This window comes from Vidua chalybeata, chromosome 6 (assembly GCF_026979565.1).
Source record: "Vidua chalybeata isolate OUT-0048 chromosome 6, bVidCha1 merged haplotype, whole genome shotgun sequence".
Classification (NCBI taxonomy): Eukaryota; Metazoa; Chordata; class Aves; order Passeriformes; family Viduidae; genus Vidua; species Vidua chalybeata.
Genome location: NC_071535.1, coordinates 62,448,038 through 62,474,300, shown reverse-complemented (window position 1 = coordinate 62,474,300; position 26,263 = coordinate 62,448,038). Strand labels below are relative to the sequence as shown.

General features: G+C 38.0%; 1 protein-coding gene across 5 annotated transcripts in view; it reads right to left on the bottom strand.

The window, feature by feature from the left end:
* Nucleotides 1-15,105: 15,105 nt before the first annotated feature.
* Nucleotides 15,106-26,263, bottom strand: part of KIF18A (kinesin family member 18A) — a 30,855-nt gene continuing 19,697 nt past the window's right edge. For 4 of the 5 annotated variants that reach the window (XM_053946103.1, XM_053946104.1, XM_053946106.1 and 1 more), the window contains 4 exons: nt 21,282-21,762; nt 20,652-20,756; nt 17,928-18,037; nt 15,106-15,710 (listed from right to left, as the gene is read on the bottom strand). In XM_053946103.1, coding sequence (XP_053802078.1) covers nt 15,562-15,710; nt 17,928-18,037; nt 20,652-20,756; nt 21,282-21,762 — 845 coding nt within the window. In that variant the 3' untranslated portion in view covers nt 15,106-15,561. The remainder of the gene's footprint in view (nt 15,711-17,927; nt 18,038-20,651; nt 20,757-21,281; nt 21,763-26,263) is intronic. The other variant, XM_053946107.1, reaches the window with a different exon arrangement.

Below are 26,263 nucleotides of genomic sequence, written 5' to 3'. Positions count from 1 at the left end.
AGCTGTTTTTAAAAGTGCTTTTTCATTGTGGCCAAATAAAGGGATTGCAATACTAATGCAAATTAATTTTGACATTTAAGAAGATTTTAAAAGGACTGTTTATTTTTATGATGACAGACAAAAGGGACCTGCTTTATGATGGCTTTGTTAATGACAATGAAAAATACTTTCTTTATAAGAAAACCAGGTGAACAAACCCAAGAGGGGACCACACATGTTTTGCACTTCTGAATTTTTTTCTGTGTTTGCTTTAATTCTGCTCACTGCAGTTTTTCCACACAATCAAAATACCTGCCCCACTTGGGACAGGGTACTATTTTCCCTAGTTAAAATAATTTTAAAACAAAGAAGGCCATAGAAGTTTGAGAGGAGGAGGGAGAGCCCTTGGCTCACAAATGAATGCTATCCAATTTAATGCAAAGATTAAACGCTTTCCTGCCTCTAAAAGTAGTTCAAAAATGCAAATATTGTTCCATATTCTTTTTAGTGATAAATCTTATCGGCAAGTTCATGTCACTGGATGCCCTATTAACCATAGGGAACATTTCACCCAGTGCAAACAGTTCTATTGACTGGAATGCTATTAGTACAACTGCAGATTCAAAAAGGTTCCTGCCTTTAAGCACATGATTATGCTATGGGAAATGCACAGTGCCTTTTTTTTTCACACATATACTCTAAGGGCTGACCAAAAAACCCTCAAAAATAACTTCTGAAAAACTGTTTAAATACAAACGATCTGAAATTTTTGGATTCTCTTCTGTTGTTGCCTTAATTTTACACCTTTTAAATCTACACACGTATTTATGAGTATTACAAAATAAGTTTATAGACTTTGGCATATTGAAAATGTACTTTTTGGCAAATTAATTTAAAAATTACTTTAATTTTAAAAGAATTTCAGAAATCTTTTACTTGAAACATGGACAAATGACAATTTTACCTTCGTAGAAAAAAAAAATGGAAACGGAGGCTATTAATCTGTACCCCCTCCTTTTGTTATACTTTCTTCAATAGGCCCATGCATTATTTAAGGGGTTTTGTAGAGATACACTTACATGAGTTCTGTATCACATTACAGCTGCTGCATGCCCAGCACACAGGCACCTTATGAAAGGTCATCAGCTCCAAGTGAAGCTGCACAATGCACGCCTGCTGAGCACATCTGCAAGTTCTCTGCCCTGGCTCCGTGCCCACCGTGGCAGCAGCAAGCAGGGAAATTTGGAACACGGCTTCATCCTGGGCAGTTACTGGGAGCTCTCCTGGCTGGGAGGTGCCTTTCAGCACAGGCAGGGTTGGTCCAGGGGGCACCTGGGCTCCTCTCACCAAGAGCCAATGGAAACCAACCCCAAAGCACTCTAATGCTACCTCCTGAAAAGACCACTAGAGAAACGGCCAAACATTTCCATAATTATTTCAAAGTTTCCCAACTCCTGCATTTTTCAGGTTTTCTTAATATAGAAAGAACCAAGGAGCCATTCTGCATATGGATGAGAATGGAAGGAGGATGAGATGCCCACGACTTCTGGCTGTAATTCTGTTCCACAGCAATTTTTTTGTGCCCTGATGATGAGAACGCCTCGTAGCTTGTTCCTGACATCAGGAATGTGCTCTCTTTTGCTGTCCAGTTCTATGAAGAACAAAAAGCCATTGCCTGCACTCTCCCCACTGCTAGCACTCCTACAAACATCTTCCAGTCTGACCTACTGCTTCAAGGAGCTCTTGAAGCATGAAAGGGCAGCCCTGGGGAGCTGCAGTCCCTCGTAGTTCAGTTGGGAAGGATTTCCACATGCCAAGAAGCATAAAAATATCCAAGTAAACACATGCTCCATCATTCATTAAAAGATCGTGTCTGCACACAGCATTTAAAAACTGGAATTTGATTCTGGAAAAAAAAAAAAAAACAACCCTGTATTCTGGAGCCTGTTGGATGAGATTAAGTCCTGTATGAAGTCCTCCTGACTGTTTCAGTCAACATGCTCGTGCAGCCCTGCCCAGAGCTGAGCCTTGAGAGCCCAGCCCGGGTCAGCTGAGGCTGAGCACGTGGGGAGGAGGTGAGGGCAAAGCAAAGCCACCCTGCCTGCCCGTGCTCATCTTACCCGTGAAACCCAGCAGCCCAGGAGGGAGCGAGGCAAGCTGCTCTTGTTCCAGCCTCTGTGGGCATCAATCCCATTAGGGCTGAGAAAGCCTGCTTCATTATCCAGACATCTATTTCATTATGAATATCTGTCTAGACGTGGCAGAGATCAGAGTACAGAGTGCTCCTGGTCCAGCTCAGCACCAGGGCCGCGGGCAGAGCTGAGCAGTGCCCTGGGCTCACCCCTGCCTGCAGCAGCAGGGCACCTGAGGATCCCTCCCTGCTCCCATGAGGAAGCCTCCTCCCAAAAGCCAGAGGGAAGGCCTGGCACTCGCTCTCTGCATTCCCTTGCATTCAGCCAGAGCAGGAATTTCAGGTGTTTTCTCCCCATTGAGGGGGATAACAGATTTGTCTTTACGAACAAGCTGTGGGTCTGCTGGTAGATAAAACTAGCACTGAGAGATAAAAGGAACAATGGGAAGGATTCCACTGATTGATGAATGGAAAAAGATCTTTGCTTTTTCTAATAAGCTCTATCCATAAATTGGAGAGACCCCAGGGGAATGCCCCATGGCCTCTCCCTTTATTCAAACAAAGTAAAAGGACTCCTCTGTCTCCTTTTTGGACAAAAACCTCTGATGTTTGTGGATTAATTTTCCTGACACCATAACAAGTGATATGCTTTCAAAGGAGAAAAAATTAAACTCTAATTAGAGAAGAAAGCAGATTTCATTGCCATAATACATCAGTTTCCTATGGATTTCTGAGGGATGAGGAGGAAGAAAGGTGGGTTCATAGCTCAGCATCGTCTGCAAGCATGCTCAGCTCCTCAGAGCAGTACCTGCCAGCAGCAGGGACACTGGCAGTGGCAGTGCACAGTGTGGCTGCAGGAGCAGCTGTGCATTTTGTCACCTTCATTCTCCCCAGCAGCCAGCCCAGAGCTTTGTGTTAGATCTTTGTTTTACCACACAGGCTTCTTCAAAATTCTGTGTTCAAAAAAATTCCTGAGATACTCTGGCAGCCTTTTTTTCATCTATTGCTTAATTACCTTGTGTACATAATTGAATCCAGGAATGACAAATTCACTTTTTTCACCTACAAATTTTAGAAGCAAGCTCTACTCTTAAAGTCATATTTAAACACTTCCAGAAATGCCTAGCCATGGATAGCCACCAATTTCTTGCACACATTAAGGAATGCAAATTAACTCTCCCTTTGTTAACTTTTACTTCCAGTTTAATTAACTTTTAAAAATTAATTTACTTGGTGTTACATTTTGGTGCTTATTTGTTAATGAGCGTGACACTTTACATGAGCCAAGTAAAGGCCATCTAAAGATATTTTCTGGGTGACTGAGATTGTCTAGTGTGCAAAAACAAACACTAAAACACTTTTAGAAAATAATGATGATGATGCTGAGAGCAAAAGGACTAATTGTGCATCATTCTGTAGGGGCAGGGTCTTACATGATTTAATTCTCTTCCTTAAAGTGAGCAGGGTCTAGAAAGCATGTTCCCTTTGCTGCTTCAGGTTCCCCTCAGGAGCTGAAAGAGCTGAGCTTTTTTTAGGCTAATCTTTTTATAACACAATTTGGTAAAACTTAAATAAAAATTTAAGCCCCCAAAGAGAAAATTAAATTAGGACACTTGGACTCCCAATTTTACTCTTTCAGTCCTGGATTCAGATACACTTTACAGCTATTATTCTTATTGAGTGTAAAGTTGAAAGGAACAAATATTTTGTCTTCAAGAAAAAAAAAAAAAAAGTTGAATCATTGAGAAATAAATATTGCAACAAAAACCCCCTGGGTTTCAAATTTGTCCTTTTCCTTCCCCCCTTATTTTTCTGTCATCTCTATTACTGAAAATTGGCAGGTGCAAACACCATTCCTCACAGTCCTTAGTGCCTGCCTTAGAGATGAAAAATGCACTTCTTCTGCCACAACATAGCATCTTCCTCCTTCTGAGAGCTGCCAGTGCCCACACCACACAGCAGAACCTGAACCTCCCACAATCTGCTCAGTAAATATATATTCCTTAAATTCTCAAGCCAGTTTTGAGCACCTGATTGGCTAAATTGCCTAATGCAACAGTTGAAGAAATTAACCTAAATTTCTATATGAATGACTCTTTTGACATCTTTATATAATTGCCTCTTAGCAGCCCTGCACGTGCTGACCCCATGGATCAGTAACACCCACCAGCTCCCACTAATTTTAATGTTTTCTGCCACTCTTCACTCTTGAACTGTACACATTTGAAGGAGATGCTGAATAAAGTCACGTTCCAGCCACTTCCAGGTTTCTGTCAGCCCCTTCTGATTCCATCTTCTGTTACAGCAGCTGGACTGGAACCAGCACAGCTCTTAACTGCAGTTGCTGCTTAAATGTTTGCAGCTCCTACAGCTCTGAATAGTTGGGACAATTCTGAGTGGCTTATTCACTTTACTCCATGAAACAAAAGTTTGGTGCTGCCCAGTCTGTAAACCCCCAGATTATCTGATGTAATGGGAGTCTCAGGTTCATGACAGCAATTATAATAATAATGCATTTCCCACGTTGTTCCTAGAGATCCTCATTCCTTGCAATCTCTGTGTGCTGTGTAAAGCTCCCTGACAGGTGCTTGAGGTGTGAGCTTCAGGCAGTGTAGGGCTGCTTTTAAACCTTATTAACAGGATTCTCCCAGTGGATGACAAAACAAATACATCTCATTCACTTGGACACATATTAACAGCACTAGCTAAATTTGATACTAGGAGAACTTTTGACTGCCCAATCAAAATCACGTTTTTAGGGGTGCAACTGAATGTCTCTGATGTCCATTCCTGCAGCACAGATGCCTTTCCCCACAGCCTCAACACTGCTTTCTGTGCTGCCCCTGGCACACAGATGGCCTCAAGTGGGCAACACTTCCCAAAAAAAAAATAAAAAAAAAAAATTCTGTTGATACCCCTCTCATGCAGTGTGTAATCTGATGTGTTATTGACTCACCGTAACCCAAAGCCTACAGTGAATGCAGAATCATTCATTTCCTTATGGGATTTTGTATGGTGATTTCACTACAGCATCTGAATTCTTTGAAAACATTAATGAACAGATCCTCTCAGCATCCTTTTGAAGTTGGAGGATATTTTTATCACTATTTTACACAAGGGGAATGGAATATTTAAGATAAAAGCCAAAATGTTCAGAGTGTCAGCTAATTTTGTTTGCCAGTTTTGAAAGTCTAAGGCTCTGAGTTTTCCAAAAGCTAAGGGTTTTTTTAAGGTTTTTTATATGTTCAGAGGAAAGAGCCTGGTTCCACCAGTTGCTGCTGGGAATGCAAAGTGTTGCACACGTTCAACATTTGACACCAAGCTCCAGCTGTCTCAAAACAAGCACTCAGCACAGAGGAACTTGACAAGGTTTGCTGTGAATGGTCAGCCCATTCCATGAAAGAACCAGTGACCAACAATAATAATCCAGGGGAAAGACCCTCAAAACCAAGCACTAACACAAAAGTCAAAGCAACTAACACAAAATCAAAAACCACTATTAACTCCTGTTCCCTAAAAAACCTTCGTAGCCTAAAAAAATGACACTCAAAGACCTAATAAATCTACAGTTAGTTAGTTAATCCCTCTTTGGATACTACAAGTAAAACTACAATCCTAAACAGCACCAAAGCAGAACATTCAAATCCCTCTCACATAATCCAATTATCAACCAAAGAACAATAAGGGGGGCTAACTCTCACAATCTCTGGGCACGGGTCCTAAGAAGTGCAACACAAAAATATCTACAAACCACCTCTGTATACAACAAACTCAATAAAAAACCATAACACAAAAAATTCAACACTTACAAAAAATAGCAGTAGCAGAAATTGTCTTCTCAAATAACCTAAACACCATAAATCCAAACAGTGCCATGTACATCTGTGATGTAGTGAAAACCTGTACTACTCAGACCACAAAAATACACCTGTACTTTAACAACAACAAAATAGCAAAGAAGAAACCACACTTAATATAAATAAAAAGCTCCAAACATACACAAATACTGTACATAACCCAACACGTACAAAAATCACAACTGTAAAAACAGGTCCGCAGAAATGAAAACAAAATCACAAAAAACTCAAAGAAAAAATTAAAAAGGACCTTCCCCAAATCTCAACGATACAAATCAAAAGTTCTAATAGCAAATGGAGATGTCCCCAAACAGGGACAGAAGGTACACCCCACAAGGTCAGCTGTAGTCCTTCCTATGCAATTGAAAAAAAAAAAAAAAGAAATAAGATTTTAAAAAATCTACTGCTACTCTAACACAAGTGGTTAAATTAAAAAAAAAAAAAAACCAAAAACAAGACTCAAAAGAAAAAGGTTCCACCAAAAAAATCCAGCTCCAGTAACCTGTAACCAAACTACCAAGTACAATAACAATATATCAAATCCCCTTAAAAAAACCTCCAAAACATATACCCAAAGAAAAAAAAAAAAAAAAACAAGCTTAGAGGGGCCCTGCCTCTAGCCAAGTAAAAGCTAGAAAACATGTGATTTTTAAACTGTATAAATTCACTAACCCAGCACATCAAAACCACAAAAATACAAAACCTTAGTCAGCACTTGTACACAATGCACATTAACCCCATCAAATCATACAAAATCTGTTTCTATTGCTAGCGCAACAAAAAGATCACAAAACTTTACTTCAGTACAAACTAAAGTAAACCTAACTAAAAGTAAGTAAAAGAAGCCACTCTATTGTTACTAGCCCAAAACTCCATCCATTTTAAGCACAGACTTCCTCCAGTCAGTTCCTCAAAAACCCAAAGAAACTCAGGTAAACATTTAAAACAACAACTGTTACAACAAAAAGCATCAAACAATTAAACACCTTACCTCAGCTATCAGAAAAGCCATCTACAATAAAACTTCTCAAAAAAAAACCCCACAAATACCCATTACCACCTCAACAAAAAACCCATAAATACCCATTACCACCTCAAAAAAAACCCCACAAATACCCATTACCACCTCAACAAGACACTGCCAGCAACACCAAACAACTCAAAATCCTGTAACTCCCATCCAAACAATACTCCATAAACTAAAACGCCAAAAAATAATCCACAAAACCCACTCACCCTTCAACAACCCCATTTAACCTACATAAACCAAATAAGAATTAACTATAAACTATCATACCTTAAATAACTCCACCATTAAACACTACAGTACCAAACTCATTAAAACCCCAATACAAGCTAAAATCCAAAGCAACAAAATACCACACCACTGTTAACATTACCAGTACATTTCTCTCTGTTCCTCTAACAAAACACAAACCTCAATTTACCTTCTCCCAAAACCATACAATACACCTACAGCCAACTACCCCAAAAATAAAACCAGTCCTACCATCTACCATAAACTAATCCAAACCACACTAAAAAAGAGTAAAGCTCCAAAACAACTACAATACATTAATTACATCATTGAGTAAAAAAACACAGCAACAAAAATGTTTAAAAAAAAATAATCCAAATTCTCCTAAAAGCCAATTTCACCATTAAAAAATTAAAAAAACCTACTCAAAAAATCCAGTTCCTAAAAATAAAAGAACAAAATAAACAGCATCAAATTCCCACCAATGTCATTAAAAAAAATCACAATATCTCCACCAACCAACAAAAAAACCCCACAAACTTTCCTAAGCACTATAAGCTTTTGAAAAGTGCACAAAGCTAAACACAAGCAAATTATAAACCCTCTTTACCTAATCACCCACAAAAAGAACACTTTCCAATAAAACCCTAAACAACAAACCCTGACCCAAATTAAACAAAAAAATCGCTCCTACAGTAACCCTTAACACAGTCCAAACAAAACCAAATATAAAAAATGTCCCCTACAACCAAGAACCATAATCCATCCTGAAACCTTTAACAAAAAGTACCTAATGAAACTCAAAGCCAGCCACGAAGATTTGCAAGTCAAAACTACAAAGAGACTAAAACCAACTGCACTCCAACAAAAAACCATTTAGCAGCTTATAAAAACTCCAGCCCACCTCAAGGACAATAAGCACTAAAGCACAACTCCTCCCAACACAACTACCAATGCTAAAGTAGATATCCAAAGCAAACATTCCCTCTACCACCAACTCCACATGAAGATTACCCTCATCACACAACACACCCCTGTTAAAAATCTAAATCACCCTAAAATTTTACAAACAATTACAAATTAGCCTGAAAAGAAAAAACTTTAGTCTCACTAACAAAAAAAAAAAAAAACAAAAAGTACCACATACTAAAAAAACCTGCACCAACTACCAACAAAAAACCCACATTACACTCTTTTCACTAATAATTCCTATCCCACTGTGAAAATCAACCAAAAATAAAAACCAACCATGTAAAACCCCACACATAAATCACAAAAACTACTAAAACAAGTAAATCAAACCAACTCACTAAACTCAAAGCTATTCAACTAGCCCTAAACATAACTAAAAAAACCCCAAGCTCTACCTCTGCACTAATTCATAAATAGTAACCAATACTCTATAAAACTAAAAAAATTAAAAACTAATTAACAACATAAAAAACCCAATTTAAGCTTCTCATAAGTAAAAAAAAAAATCACTACCAAAGTAAAAAATTTCCTATAAAAGTCCATCCTAAAAATACCTATATTCCCAGAAATAAAACCACCAAAACAACAAACAAGTAAATCAAGCTACAAAAATAAAAATATCAAAACCAGATTTAAATTAGCAACACAAAAAAAAGTTATTGCTAACTAAATAAACTCATAATGCCTCCAGCCAAACAAAAATACCACCTATAAGCAAACACAAAACCAAAGAGTAAAGCTAAGCATAAGCAGTATTTCTCCAGCTGTCCATAACTGTAAAACATATATTATCATCACACAAACCAAACAACTAAAACCCCTCCAATGTAATAAGCAATAATCCAAATAGAAACATAAAAAACCTAGCAAATTAATTACATCACACTACCCCAACCACACCAAAACAAACACTATGTGCTCACAACAGTAAAGTCACCACAAAATAAGAAAAAACCAACCCTATACCTGAGACTATAGCCCATGACACCATTCTAAACCTTAAAAAACACATCCTTTAAAAGCATAGAACCCCTAAAAAATGAAATCAAAACCCCACATCCTTTAAAAGCATAGAACCCCTAAAAAATGAAATCAAAACCCCACATCCTTTAAAAGCATAGAACCCCTAAAAAATGAAATCAAACAACAGAACTCATTTCAAAAACAATCTTATCAACACCTAAACTAAAAAACGTAACATTAAATAAATATACCACATCCCCATCATACACCAACTACACAGTAAAAAAAATACAAGAGACTGTTAAAAACCACCTTAAAACATGGGGGGGGGGGGGGGGTCTTTCAAAAATTAAGAGCAACATCTAACAAAAGCCACCTAATTAATTAACACCCAAAGTTCCACTACCCAAACAAACCCGACCCAATCTAAACCCCTACATACAATAAACAAAGTCCCAATAATGCATGTCAAAAGTTTATTAAAAAAGACAATTTAAATTAATTCTACCTCAAATACAAACAAACATATTCATAAAGATATTCATAAAGTTGTTTTTACTCAAACACCAAGTTACACACAGTAAATAATAATAATAAAAAAACAATACAATATACACCTCAAAAAATCTAATTATGAGGTAAGAACTATGTGTAAATACCACTGCTTGTTAGATGTTACTGCCATTGTCTATATATAACTGTATGCTATAGATATGCATCTATAATATAGATTAGTTTTAGTAATAAAAATAAAAAGTAAAATATCCCAAAGTAACTTTGTAATACTCGTATCCCCATTTGTCTGTGTAACTCAAAACCAAGTTTTACACCCTTAAGATTAGTTCTAAAAAGAAAACAAAACAAAAAAAAAAAAAAAAAACCCCAGAGCTTGTTTTCAAGAAAACTGCACATTCCTACTGCAAAACAACGTTGTCTACAACACAAACAACAAAATAGAGCTCTCCTTTATTTTAGTTAGTTTTAGCTAACTCAAGCAGGAAAGTTCCCTAAACTGTCATTTTTTCCTTTTTTTTAAACCTATTTAAACCTCCTCTAAACTAAACCACCCAAAACCAACCAAAATCTCACGCTGATAACCCACCAAACCAAACCTAAACCACAACACTTTCAGTGCCAAAAAAATTAATAACCAACTAAGCAAACCAAGCTACAGCCCATAAAAAAAACCTTTGAGTTTATTGTATCTTTTACAGCAACAAGAAGTTTTATTGTTTGATATTGCTCATTTTGTGTGCTGGTAAATGCTTTACCTCTTAAATAAACATTTTTTTTCCCCACTTTTCTCCAAAAAAATTTTTTTTTTCCAAATCAATGAAAAAAAAGCCACTTAAATTTAATTTCTTAAAAAAAAACCCTTTAAAAGTTTTTCCCCCAAAATTATCTAAAGCAAAAACCCATGCCTGTGTGCAAAGGGGAAGACTTAGAGAGACACAAATTATCATGTGCAAGCATTCTGATCATCTCTGAAATGTCTTAGACCAGGGACTGAGGAGTGGGAATTGATTCATTAGGGAAATATTCCCTAACTTCGATCTATTTTATCATATTCAGTATAAAGTTTCCATAGCACCTTTGAGTTCTGGATGCATGAATTGTGTGAAGGCAATCCAGCTTTCAGAGCTTTCCAGTGCTTTAAAATTTCTTCATTGCATAGAAATGTCTTTATCGTTACCATGCCAATGAGTCTGAAATGAAATATCCCATGGCAATCACAGAACCAATGCCCCTGGATCATGTCCAAGGTCTCTTTTCTCTTCTGGGCGAGCGAGAACAGAAAAGTGTCACGGAATCAGGAAGCCTGGGAAATGCCTGGTTCAAAGGCCAGCTGGAGGGAGGACAGACTGTGAGCAGAAGAAAAGGAAAGCCAGACTATGCAATAAGATTATGATGCAAGATGAAAATCACTATTTCCAAGTTTTAGAGCTTCACTGGAATATATGGGGATTCTGGTTTTTAAATTTTTGTTTGTGGTTTGTTTTAGGTTATTGTAGCTTTTTTCTGTCACTGTGGTAGTTTTACAGGAGAGGCATCTACAGATGTAATACAGAAGCTTCTATACAACAGTCTACCAATCTCAAAAAATTCTCCAATTAACAAATCACAACCACTACATTCCCCAAAATGGGAATTCCTAATTTACACAAAGCCATTACCCTGCTGAGATCAGAAACAGCACTTGCTGCCCATGATGGTTCCTGGACCTCTTCATCTCCACAAGGGTGGACTCCCACCTACGACTCCCAGTCTCAGAAAGATGCCCCAGGCAGGCTAAAAGGTCAGAAACTTTAATCTGTTCTTATTATAAATCCACACATACAGAATTATTATAAACACACACATAGAATTATCATAAAATTCACACAGTATATGGAGAGTAAACATAAAACTCATTTGGGAGGAGATATCCAGAACACCAAACCTTAAGGTCCTCTAGGAACAAGACTTACCTGCCAGGTGAGTGCATTGCCAAAAGAATCCAAGCCAGCTTCCCATTTTTGAGCTTCCTTCTGGAAGAGGGTCTCTCCCACCCTTTTTTCCTCTGCCCCCTACACAGGATGTCAGGAGAACTACCCTGACATCTACTGCACCTGTACCACTGACACCCTACTTGTGTCACAGCACACGTCCCAGCTGGGACAGCCACAATCCCAGAGTGTCACCAGACAGTTCCAGAAAGCTCCAACCCACACAGAGCAGCACCAGGGCACTCCAGGAGGCTGCAAGTGGCTGATCTTTTTGTCCTTCAGCCCAACCTCTTATCCCCTCCTGCTGATGCACTGCACCTGTGTGCCTCTGCTCCCTGTGTGGTTATTCAGCACACCTGGGCACTCCATGGCTCCTTACCTTCAATTGTATTCACCTGTCCTGCACAGCTGCACCCATTAGGGATGGGGCTCTGTGTGCCTACAAATGGTACTGTACAAATACAGCCCCCAATTTCCCCCTGCAAGAACTCCTTCAATTACTCTTGTCAGGTACCACAAGGTAGAAAATCATTCTCCCCTTTCCCCTTCTTTCAGGCTTCCAGTAGCAGCTGCTGTTGGGCACTGCTGATGCCTTGTGAAGGCTCACCTAGAACACAGGCTAGACAGAGTTAAAGAACAAAGTATTCCACAGATTTGAGTAATCAGTTTTGAACTCAACTCTTTTGACATCCATTACATTTTAAACTCCAGACTTCGTCATCAAATATGCTATTCAGGGAAGAAATGTCATGTGTTTTGAACTTGCCATTTAGGTCTCATACAGTAAGAAACGGTGAATAATTGTTGCCTAGTCCCTCTTTCCATGACTCGTTATTTCATACACTTTGAACACAACTCCTCGCTTCCAGGGTGAAGTGCTCCTAAGCTACATGACTTGTATTCAGGCTGTTCACAGCTTTAATTGCTCCTCTCATCCATTTTTATACCCTTTGTAATTCAACCACATTTATTTGAAATGTATAGGACAACACCAAGATTCAGGCAAGGAATTTGCACAATGGTTTGTTCCCCACCTGTTTTTGTGCTATTTTGACCACAGAGATGACGTTTTCATGGCATTTTTACAATAACTCCAAGGTCTCTTTCCTGAGTAATAATATCTATTTGAGAACCCATTGCCACATAAGTACAGTTTGGGCTGTTTTCCTTCCTGTGCATTATTATGTATTCATTGACATTGGGTTTCATTTATTATTTGATTTCCCAGTCTTTCAGCAACTAACTAACATGCTTCTCCATCTCTTCACAGTTAGCTTTTGTTTCAGCTAACTTAATACCTCAATTTCAAGAATTTCTGTCACGTTACCTTGGAACCCCTTTTTGAAATGATTTGTGGACATATTAAAGCCTATGAACTGCCCTGGAGTCACTGTCCCAGGCTGGCACAATGCTCCTCCCTGCCCTAACCCAGCTCCTGAGTGGCCAAATGACCACAAGCCCCAGCTGGGGGCAAGGCTCAGGGCTACCTAAGGCCTGCCATAAGGTGAAGCCTTCATCTTGACCCTACCTTCATCTTGGAGTTTCTGTCTGAACACTGCTGGAACCCAGACAGGGTAGTGATACCTGTGCTTTTCTGTCTTCTTCTTCTTGTAATTCCCTCTTCTTGCCATTTCCTGAGTAACTAAAAATCAAATGGGCTTAAAGTTTGCTAAGTTGAATGGGCCAAGTTAATGGTCTGAGAAGCATTTTATGTTGATTTAATGTTGTTATAATAAGCAAGTAAATGAGTAATGGTACAAACGATACCCTGCAGGCATTAAGTATTTTTGTAAGAATTTCCCAGTGGGACAAGATCTTTAACATTCTTTTCACACTTGCAACACTGACACAACTTAACCCTGCCTGGTACAACAGTGAAATCAACAAAACGTGTACTTCAGATAAATGCTATTACTACATTAGTTTGTAAAGACAAGGCAGCCTGGCAAGAAAATGAAATGGGCTATACCACACCTCCACTGCTTTGCTTTCTACCTAACTGGCAATCTGACAGAAAAACTGCTTAGGCAATGAAAAGTTACCACAAGTTTTGTGCCAGTAACGTGTGTGGAATGTGCTGGGAAGCACTTTCTGCCTATGAAGTCTAGATATGTTCACAGTACATAAGAAAACAAATGGATGTACAATGAACAGTGCAGACTATTACTCAATAGCAATATGAAATACACAAATCTCACTTCAATCTGCTGCATCTCTGGAAACAATTTATGCTAGTTATAAGTGGCAAATACCTACCTAGCTAACAAATCTATGATCAGCTTCTGATTGAATCACTTCTCATGTCAGGTTTTAATTTTCTCAATAATTTTTTTTGTCCCTGCAAGTGTTGCAACTGAACCAAGTGATTCCACTCAAGTGCATGCCAAAGACATTAAGAAAACATGAGATTCATCAGTTTTCTGTTTTGACTATCAAAATGGTGCACGCACAAGCTTGTCTAAAAACTTGTCAAGATTGCTATGGACATCTACGTGTAAGTCTTACATGTCACAAGAGCAGTGGAATTAACAACTATATTTAGCAAAACCCAACATGCCTCTTGTACACATGATATCAACAAAAGAAGCTCCCTGTGTACATTTTACATTAAACACTGAGAATCTGAAAAATATTCCTTAAGTTAAAAATAGTCTTTACAACTTCAGCTGTATCAAAATCATAAATTAAAATTAATTCCAAAATCTTCCTGCTCATCATGATAGGAAAATGGTAAAGTGACCCTGCCTCTTCCTTCTGCTGAAATCACATCACCTTGCTATGTGGACACAGCCCAAATCCTAGTTTTTAGGCTTCACACAAGCCTTGTCTCAGTTCTCATGACACTACAAGATCCCAGGCTCACCACAACTGTATCACCTATAACCCTTTTAGAAAGCATCTAGGAGGATTCAATTTCTTTCTCCTAGTATTTTTAACTACCAATGCCTATTTCTTAAGAAATCATTCCTTCCTCTTTGAACTTCCCCAATGAAGACTGCTTCTGCAACAGTCTGCTCCTCCCACAAGTAATCCTGACATTTCCTGCAGGCAGCTCCCATTTCCTCTCCAGAGGCTTCTGAAAAAAGCTCCTCCAGTGTGTCAAGAAAGAACTCTGCAGCATGCTCCACACTACTGCACTGATCAGGTGGGAAGCTCCTGCTTCAGACAGTTCTGACACCACAAACCACTTCCTGGACTTCTTCCTCTGGCTCTCAGATTGGAGAAATTCACTTCATCTGCACAGGCCAAACGCACCAGAATGGCATTCTGAAGGCTGGGCAGGCTGTCAAGGTTGTACTACAGCTATACATAAATTGCTCTGTCTCTGAATATTAATTTGCTACAAGACATTATAAACAACATGTACTTATAACAATATTTGTCAAAATCGATTTAGACATTTTTCCTAAGAGAAGAAAGGAACATTTTTTGCTAGAAATACATTTCACATTATAGAGCTCTTAATAATATTAGGATTTATTTGAAGTAATTAATAAAAAACATATTTACAGCTAAATTAAATTGAAAAAACAGGACAGGAACATTTACAATGAAGTAACAGGCTAAAAACCAGAAAGACAAAAACAATGAAAAAAAAACCCTTTTGGAAATATTTTTCTGTCTCTTGGAACTCCGTATGTCATCCACAGATGCTAACAATCTAAGAACATCTGAGGCATTGTAATGCTAAGCATGAACACCTTCTAATATTAGTATCTGCCTAACTTGCTTCCAAATGAAAATCTATTTTAACACAATGAAGCTACTCCAATGAAAATAATTTAGGGGGTCAAAATAATTTTTCTAAGATTTCCATCCCGAAACTCTCAAAACTATTTACAAGAGGAAATCACAATTCAGCCTATTCACATTTGCTATCCATCATTCCTGCTTGAAATAGGGATGAACACAGAACTAAATCCTATTTTTTTGCTTGGAAACACGAAGTAAAAGATTTTTTGATGTCCTTGATTTAACATCCAGTGGGACATTTCCTTGAGAAAGGCTTCTAACAAAGTTCCTTGGTAGATTCTGTTCTTGCTTCCTGCTCTTCATTTTAATTCCTAGTGAAGAAAGAAATGTTATTAGAAATAGAGACACTCCTTCAATAAACACGAGTAGACTGTAGCTGACATGGACCTCCTTTTCAGAATAGGTCTAAGAATTTTTACACATTTCTTTCCTTGACTGAAAGCCTAATTTTAGTATGCAAAAATGTAATCACTCAGCTCACTAATCCAGTGTTTTAACTGTCTACAAATCCCATGATTAGACCCTCAAATGACAGGAGATGCTATTAAAAAAGCACAATGGTCTATAAAAACATGTAGAAATATGAAACAATGTTATTAATCCTTATTATAGAATAACATTGAAAAATGAACACTGTCATTATAGAAAGTTTTGTCTTTTTAATCTGAAAACAATTCTTCCTCTTAGGTATTTGGTTAAGGTTTATTCTGCTCTTGTAATGCACACTCTTGAAAATAAAGTCTATTTCATATTCAGTTCAACACTGAATAATCAAAATTTTATTCTCATTTCAGAACGTGCTTCTGCATTACACAGATCCTTAATTCCAAGTAGGGATTGAAGAGTGGTAACTTCAGAACCTGGTCTGTGGTAGCAGACATTGACACTGATATAACCCTGTATGCAATTTGCCAAATAAGTTGGTTGGACAGAGCTTAGACTCAGATATTCAGTTTCCAGAAAGCTTCTTGCAATACAACCTCAACATTTCCTGTGAACACAGAATAAGACATTTTGCCTCACATTCCCTCACAGCAATTTTTACTTAAAAACATGTATGTGCTGTGAAGCCAGTGTATTGCCCATACCACTGGGAAAAGCCACACAATGGAAATGTTTTCTCACATTGCTTCTCTATTTCATAAGAAAAGCAAAAAATTTTAAAAAGCAAAAAATTCTAAAATCTTAAAACTAATACTGGATCTCCTCTAAATAGCCCAAGAATATAGTCAAGTGTATCTTTGAAGAGAGAGGAAAAGGAGGCAGAAATGAAGGAAAATTGTACATATTTAGCATATTACAAACCTGCTGCATGTGCCAAGCAACTTAGTGCCATGCACTAGAAAAGGCAGAGGTTTTTATAAAATTATGAAGACATTTGCGAACATCAGCTGAAAAAACTATTTGTAACTGATTTTATTACAGAAAAGATTTATGCACCTCAGAGAGAAGCCAAATAATTAAGGCAAACTATCACACAACAGAACTTGCTAATATTATTATCAGCAGTATGTTAGAAGCAAAATAATTTTTCCTGTTATTGTTTTTGCCCAAAATAGCCCTAAAATTTAAGACAAAAAAAAATCTCTGAAAAAACCTTTTACCTGTTAAAACAAATCAGTTTGGTATTGTAAAATAAAGCAAAGAATTAAAAACAGGATGAAAATTATTAGAGAATTTTATTTCTTGATAAACCACACTTGGGCAAAGACAAAATTGGTAATGAAACTCACCAAATTTCTCAACAAGTACATAAACTATTTCAGGTGGAAGACCTTGGCTCTTGGGAGAAAGGGTTTCCCAACAATCTTGTAGTAATTTGAATTTTGATTGGATACTATCTATATAACTGACATTCTGATTTATTTTTAAATAAAGGGATATGCTAGTCAAACCACTGGCCTAGTGTACCATCACAGCAATACGTGCTACTGAGTGGACAAAGTGAATTGAGAGGCAATCTCAGCTCACACTTGCTGTGCAATCACTGCCACCAAGGTGATGCCTCCTGTGCCTCTGTGGTCACCAGAAACTGATGCCAGGTGAAGGCTGCCCTGGAGCAGAGCTGGGCAGAGCTAAAGAACAAAGCAGGGATTGATTCCAAGGATCTCCTCCATGGATCCACCTTGGGCAGCACCAGAGCCCAGCCAGGGCTGCAGCCAAGAGGAACCAAAATGGTCCCAAAATGCACGAGCGCTCCCGGGGGCTCTCACTGGGATCAGCTCTGCTCCATTTGCACCTTGCAGTTCATTGTCCCATTCCAGCTTTAGCCCAGGCACTCCCATCCTGCTTGTTTTTCTCTCTCCAGCCCACGCTGTTTGTGCTCCTGGGCCTGAGCTTTGGATCATTTGTCCTTGGTGCCCAGCTGGAGCAGGAATTGTTTTGTCTCCCTGCTCTGTGCACAGAGCTCCCCATCCCCTCATGTGAAGCCCAGACCCACACACCAAAGCAGCCCAGAATGTGAAAAATCGAGAAGCTGAACCTGAGGCAGCAAAGGCAGTGTCACCCACCCAAGCTCTGGCACTCACCAGCCACCTGGGGAACTCGCAGGGCTGCGTGGCTCAGCAGCACGTCCTGCCGAGAGCGCTTGGCAGAAACCGCGTCTTGCAGGCTGCCCAGCACCGTGTTTGAGGTGGAGCTGCAAAAGGTGCCAGAAAGGAGTCTGCTTTCAGTACTGTCCCTGCTAACAGTGCTTCTGGCCTTGCAATGTAGAAATACTTGAAATATTATCCAGTGTTCATAGAATCGTAACAGAATGCAAAGAATAAACAAATTTATTATGTCTATCTATGGATACTATTCCCCTTTTTCCTCTTTAAAAATTCACAAGAATGCTTCAACTGTGAAAATAAGTAGTAATGTTGGCACTTGTATTCAAAGGCAGGACAATATGTCACAGTTTTGTTTGAAACCATAGAAGCCAGTTTGATGGCCATCACATACAAATTATACTAAGAAATAATCTTAAGGCATGTTACAAAATCCTTGAAATGACCAAGCTGTGTTTATTGAACAAATCGCATTTTTTTATTGCTACAATAACTTTTCCACAGCCTCCAACACAGTTGGAGGGGGTGGCTTCATAGCAGACAATACTTTTTAACTAAGCTGCAAGAAAACTGTTACAGCTTCAAATTCATTAAACCAAAACCTCTATATTTTATCCACAGCACTTTATGCGATGGACTTAAGGTCTGCAGTGAAAATTATGAACCTATCTGATCTCACCCTTCTGCAATTGCCTCACAAACTTCCTTGGTTCCACTCTGCAGACAGCCTCGTAAACAAGCTAATCGTATTTATGTCCCAAGTTCCTAAGCTTTTCCTATTCCTGTAATAAATATTGTATTATTTCCACTTTATAGTCCCCTAACTCACACTTTCTTAATAATAATTTTCTGCCTAAATGAAAATATATAGCAAGCAGCAAAGACTAAGACTTTCCTTGTGCCAATCCTAAAAAATCTACTCATGCATGCCTCTTGCAAGAGAACCTATGCCAATAAGAATATACCATTATTTGGTAAAATAGTCTCCTATGACTGACTTGCCCCTACTCCCTTATCCTGAGAACACAGCTGTTTCAAATTATGCTTCTAATGTGGACCATATGACTGAAATTTATGGTTTTATTCTAGCATTAGTAGATGAATGACTGGAGTGAGCCACTTCAATCAGGGAAAGCACAGGAGAGAAAAGAGGGAAAAAGTAAAGAAGAGAATGGAACGAAGGCACTCTGAAAAGTAAGAGCATATTCCTTTTCTCCTTCATAAATGTGTTTTCATTCCATCTCTTCATCACCAACTGCTAGACAAAACCATAAAGAATTTCAGTCCACAGACAAGTTACTGAGGCAGAATGATCTCCATAAAAAGAACAGAAGTTGTGGGATTTTTCTGTAGTGTACTGGGAACTATGTTTGAGACACAGAAGAAACAAGGTGAGCAGAAACAGCTCATCTTTTGGGAATAAATAAGCATATATATATATATATATATATATATATATATATATATATATATATAAAAATTATTATACAGTTATTACCAAAAAAAATACTTCAAAAGCCTGAGAACTTTTACCTAAAGACTAGATAAAACAAGCTTCAAAAGATTCCATACCTCTCCTTAGAGAGAATGCAGGAAAAACTAGCTTGGTTGCAGAGAACAGGTGATTTATTTTGCTAAATTCATAATCAGCTATTTGAAAATATGAGCAGTGCCTCTTTTCTCATCCTAGAGCAAAAGAATTTATTTCTTATCCTAGAGCAAGACAGTTTAGAACAGTAATTGATAACAATCAGAACAGTAACACGAAACTAGACCAGATGAATCTGATTTTCTAGGATAATTCTCTATTTTAAAGATGCTAATAAACAAAAAGGCACTTAAGTTTCTTCCATGTCCTGTGATCTCTCTATAGCCTTGTCCCACCAGTCTTGAGATACTCTTTGTAAGACCTGGGTGGTGGTAGCTCCACTCACTGTCTAGCAACAAGTCATTTGTAACATGATTTTAAAATGGTTGTATCAATTTTTGCTTTTGGAAATAGGAAAAAAAAAGAAAGACCAGCTGTTTCATAGCTAATCAGGTTGAAATACATGAAAAAAACCCCAAAGCCAACCAACCAAAGAAATACATACACAAAAAAATACAATTCAACTTAATGTCTATTCAGTTCCAGGTTTTCTGCTGCTTCTGCTCATAAACCCCTTTTACAGTCATAAACCAGAAGTGATGATACAAAAGTTCTTCCTAGAGCAGACTGCAAAATTGAAGTTGCAATATATGAGACTGAAAATGAATTATCAGAAAATCAAAGCTGATCACCTAAGTATTGTTGTGTCTATTTTTTCCCAGCTTTCTATTTTGGTAGTTTCTAATGTGCTCCAGCAAAGGCAGAACGTTTTCAAAAAACGTAGATTTTCAATTGGTGATGAAATTTCTCTTTTCAGAATTATGTGCCATCTTTCTATTTTGAATAGACAGCAGCTACACAAGACATGATATTAGTTTATAATTATTAAAACAGAAGTTCTTAAACCAAGACTAAAGAAAAAAATCTACTGAAGTTACCCAGAAAAGCAACAAAAAAATTCAATTGAATTCAAGCATATTTGAATCAGAACATGTCATATATGCAGGCCCAAATGACTTCTATAAGATGCTTTCAGATTTGAAATATTAAAACAAAACTGAAGTAAGAAAATAAGAAATGAAAATTCATTTTTAATAGGGTTAGTTTAATCTTACCTTAATATCTTTCTTTTTCTCTGAGCAGCTGAAGTCATTGCCATATATGAGGGCTTCTCAAATACTGGAGCAGAATTTTTGCTTCTTAGGGAAGAAAGATCAAGTCTGAAATAAAAGAATTATATTTTTGCAAAACATATTCTTGGTAAAAGTCAAGTGAATTTGTTCTTAACTGTAAACAAATATATGGCAAGTTGAAAACCAAAACTGGAAATTAATTTCATTAACGTTACTTGAGGTGGCTTTGCAGACTTCTGACATGCACAGCAGCTTTAGGCGTGGCATTTCACAATGTGGAGAGGTTAAGTACCCATTTTACAGACAGAATACATAAGGCTTAGAGAAAGTAACTTGCCTGAGGCATCACAATCAATTTAGCAAATGCTCTATTTTCTTTTTGGTACATATCTTCTAAAATAGGATAAGCTTTCAACTTCATTTGTTGTCACTAACATACTAACGTTTTCAAATAATGGCAGAATTGAATTTGATGTTGATCACAATTGAGGGTTTGATTTGCAAAATGTTGGGTTTATTTATCGAATGGATACAAATGGGAAAACCCAGCTGTAAAGACAGGCAGGATTAGATGACTTGGTAATGTTTCTCACCCATGTAAAAGGAAAATACCTCTGCACAATGCTGCTGCTGCAGGGCTGTGACTCCTTCCCAGCTGAGTAAGCAGACATTTCAGATGTCTCATCGGTACCTTCACAGAGAATGACAGTGGAGTTCATGACGGCCTCGTGGCTCTCGGGGGTCACGTCGCACGTGGTGTCCAAGATGCTGCCCTTCCTGGCTGCCCCACCTGCACTGCAGGCACTGACTGTCCCCAGGCCTGCCAGGTGCAAAGCCTCCTTCACCACAGCCTGAGCACAGCAGCCCTGCGCTGCCTTCCTGCACGAGTCTGGCGTGTAGACCAGAGGGTAGACCTCCTTGGCAAGAGAATCCTCCAGGTGCTGCAGGCTGCCGTGGCTGGAGGCAGGGGGACTTGGAGCTACCCCTGGAGAGGCCATCAGCTTCCTCCTAGTTCTCTTCTGTGGTGGTTCTGTGTATTCTAACACTTGTGTATTGCCATTCAGTTCCTGTGATGGTGTACCAAAAGAGGTGCCTGTCAAACATAAGTAAGGATGGTTAGCACATCTAACTGCACATCCTACCTAAATCTCGCTTCTTCCCTCCTCTTCCCTAGCGAGACAGGAGCAGAAATTCTTACAAATACTGTTTATTTCATATACATAGCAACTTGACCATGTAAGTGAAATTATTTCTACTGCAGCATTGTCTAGCTTGGCATTTGCTGTGACACTCAAAGTGTTATAAACGGGCACAGGTTGGCATAGTTAATCCCAGAGGTTAGAGAAATCATCACAACTAAGATCTGACACATGGCAAGGGGGGATGGAAGAGTAAGAGTAGTGAAAATTATTGCACTGCCATGACAAAACTCAGACTTTAAGGTGGTACAATCACAGCAACCTGGAGCTGACTCCTGATCAGAGCCAGGCTTTTTCCCCAGCAAGTACTGTGCAGAATAATGAGAGACTGTTGAAAAAGGAATGACACGGAACCATCTGGAAGGACAAAATTTTCTGACACTGCAAATGAGAAAGCAGTGTTTTGCAAAGGGGCAAACAAAGAAGTTGAAGTTATAGGATTATAGGATTCTGTCACCCTACTCTATCAGCTGTGGGGAGCAAAGCTCCTGACTAAAAACCTCCCCCACCCTCAAAAATAAAGCAAGCAATACAGTGTAATTGGCCATTCTCATCCATCCTGATTGAAACAGTTTTTCTTGAAGAGTCATAATGGTTTTATTTTCAAGTAAATGGTAATAAAGGCAATGTCCAAAGCAAGACAGAAAAGGCCTTTCTCTTACTCAAGCGTTCAGTGAAGGAGGATCATTTTGAGACACAGCTCACTGTTCAAATGGTGACTTACACCGTTATAATACCAAAAAGCTACGAAATTTCTTTTTTAAACAAATCAAGAGCAGGAGAGGGCTGTCAAAACCCCAAGTGCTTCTATATTTAACTTCCAGTGCAAATTTAAGAAACGAAGCCTAGTATCCTTAAAATGCCTATGGATTGGATCCCCTTCAGCTGGCAGCCAGACTCATACTTCTCCTTTCTGCATTGCCTACTTCATGCCTAATGAGCAACTAAACTGCAAAAAGAACTCCTGCTTTTTAAATTGATGCAAGTTACTCAGGAATTAGCTGTGGTATTCCCAGAACAGTGTTGACAAATATTTATTTCCTCTAAATTTCATTCTATTTGTGTCTCAGACTAAGAAAGCTAGTTTGAACTCCTTAGTCTGAATGCTTCTATAGTTCTCTCTCATGTGGTAACACTTAGGGCATTTTAACTGTTCAAAAACATTCTTTGAACACGACAAAGATTGATTAAAAACATGTATGTATTATATTATTTCACCTCCACAAGCTTGATTTGTTACAGAAAGCAAGGCTTAAATAGTTGTAGCTTTTTGTCTGCTTACCATTTCACAGGCCCCATTTAATTTTGACCTCATTGCCCAGTTGCAACCCAATTTGCCGAGATACTTTCAGAAAGCTGATTCCCCAAGCACCCCCAGAAATCAGATCTCCTGGGAAAGGCCCAAGTAAGATCCTCACTGAAGAAAAGCCAAGAAGGGATGATCTTGACACTGTTTTTGCTACACACCTTGCTACTAGACATGCCATACGACTGGATACCCAGCTAGATGAGATGATACCCAGTTAGAAGACAGAAAACAGAGCTCTAAGGGACAGCCAAGGATTTAAAGACCACAATGAAACCTAGACCTGTTGCAGGAGGACACAACAGGTAGTACCCCAGTGTGTACAAGTACCAAGTCAATTAGATATAGGCCACAAGACTGTTCTATGTTGCCACAACTTAGTCAATAACGAAACCATTGAAAAACCAAAGCAAACACTAATTCCTCTCCCAGGGGCTAAGTGTCAGAATGAACAATGTTTAAACTGCTCATGGGAAAAGCAGTGTGGACAATTACATGAACAATTACATGGAGCTTTGAAGAAACACATACATGGAAAACTTGGGCCTGAGAGAACTACCTGACAGGAAATAACTGAATTGTGGATTTGTCTATGTGTGCACCCGTGTACAGCTCACTTTATGTATGTATGTAAAGGACCTTTTCTTTGTTAAAATGCAAACTAGATTATCATCTTGTACAGCATCTGATCCACAGCCACCTTTCACCAGGTGAAATGCAGCAGGTTGCTGAGATGCTCATTGCAATCTAAACACTAAGCTAAGTCAGGATATTCCCCATGAGCAGTGCAATGAAACAGCAGTAAAACAGGGCCTGAGTGTTCCCCAAATAATCTTTACCTCACCCCAAAATAAAAAAAGGCCCACTGTGATAAAGACATATTTCTCCAAGACTTGGTTGGATTTAGTAGTAAACAAGTAACTTATTTATGAACAATTTAAAACATCTACTCTCTATCACTATCAACAATGCTATGCTTCATTGTGTACTTGCTCTTTAATTTTGTTCTAATACGTACAATATATACCTCAGTGTAACAGACTAACAAATCTTAAAAAAAACATTCCAGTCATCACAACCAAAAACTGAATCCAATCCTTTTTTTAAAAGACTTTTGACATCTTATATTCTTAAATACAAGAATAAGGTTTATATAATCTAGTGTTTGAAACAACTATCCATTAAATGACTCAGGACACATTAAAATATTCATTTATTAGTTTTTACTCCTATTTATATGCATCTGAATCTCTGTTTCAGGAAAAAGAATGGTTAGAATTCTATTAGTCCATTGCTACATTAGGACAGGGAGGTTTCAGTTTCACAAAGTTTGCTTACTGTAAGACACTGAGGTTTTGCTAATGTCCTAAAGTTACTAGAAGGAAGTCTGATGGAGAAACATTTTGGTGGGAGTGCCAAGGTTTAGAAGCTTCTACAGGCCTAAATATTGGAAGCATTTTAAAATTAACTGTAAATACCAGCATTTAAATCATTAACTAAATACGTAAAGAACACAAAAGTACTGCCAACATAAATAATTTGATGAATTCCATCATAATGGAGAGCATTTTGTACTGTAATACAAGTAAACTAATAACAATAGTTGCAGGAATTCTATATAAGGCAAATATAAGCTGTTAGTAAAAACAAAGACCTATTTTTAAAATCCATTTATTTCTGGAATAAAACTCATTGTAAAACTAAGTTAGAATACAACAAGCTTTTCTCATCATTGAAGTCTTGGAAATAATACAAGATACTTAAGAAGTGTCCCTTCCCACAGCTTTTTGTGAGAGTATGAGGTTGCTCCTAACACAGTAAACAGGTAAACAAACCAGCAACATCGTATTTAACTTGGCTTCACTGCATAACAGAAACCAAACGTGATGGACAAAACCAACTCCAAAATCCTAATTCCACTTCAGCTTCTACTGTATATAGCTCCAGTATATACAGTTCTACTGTATATAGCTCCAGTTATGATCTCAGGTAAATAGACATGCAGCAAGAAAAACATTAGGAGCCACAAAACAAAGAATTGCCAGTGCTTCTATTTCCATCTTACTAAGGGAGCAAGATCCTGAAGCTAGCTGCTGACTGTTTTGCAAGTGCTTTAATAGCTGCTATTGAGAAGTTTATGTACAAGGGACTTGGAAAACAGAAGTTGCTACAGAAACTTCACTACTTCCATAAATTTCTAAATCCATGGTACTGAGGATGATGCTTGGAGAAGCAAGCAGGGCTATTTACATTTCCTTAAAGAACAAATCCAACTAGTTCCTGAATGGATGGCTAATTAAGTATTGTCATTATTTTCCTACTGAGAGATAAACAACATGCTCCAACTATTAAAACAAAAATTTCGAACGTGTTCCATAATAAGGCAGGGATATTACGTTTATAGGCTATATTTGCTTCATGTTTTATAGCTACTTCAATCTTTTGCACCAGTATCGTCATCATCATAGTTCAGTAATATTTTTTATTTAATATACAGAAATGAATCACTTATATGCTTTACAGAACAGCCACAGTTAACTTGATGAAGTAGCTTAAAAGAAAAATTTGGAAGTTTCATTTCCTTAACTAGTACTTTCACACCTACAATGCATCTCTTTAAAAAGAAACATTATTCCAAATATATTTTAGAGAAGAGATTGCATATTTGCTGATCCTTAATTTCAGGTTGCTGTTTATAAAAGATAATTGTCAGAATTCTTTAAGATACAATTTAAGAGATACACTCAGAAATTAAACATAAAAGCCATCACCCACTGATCAACCACCCCCAACCAGTGATACGAGGTGGTTTTGGTCCTAAGTTTGCTGTATCATTTGTCCCAAAAGACTACTCAGAAGTACTGATTTATGTGACAAGAAACACAGCAATATCAGATATTTACAGCCCTGTGCACTAATACCAGAAGCAGCACTATGTGTGAAACATGAGTCACAGGAAAAGTGAGCAGAGCTCATGGCAAAACAACTCTGATGAATTGAGTTAGTTCTAATTGACATTAGGGACAAAATAATGGCCAAGACTTGTCTTCTTCTGGAACTCATGCTAATACATGCATAAGGGGATTATT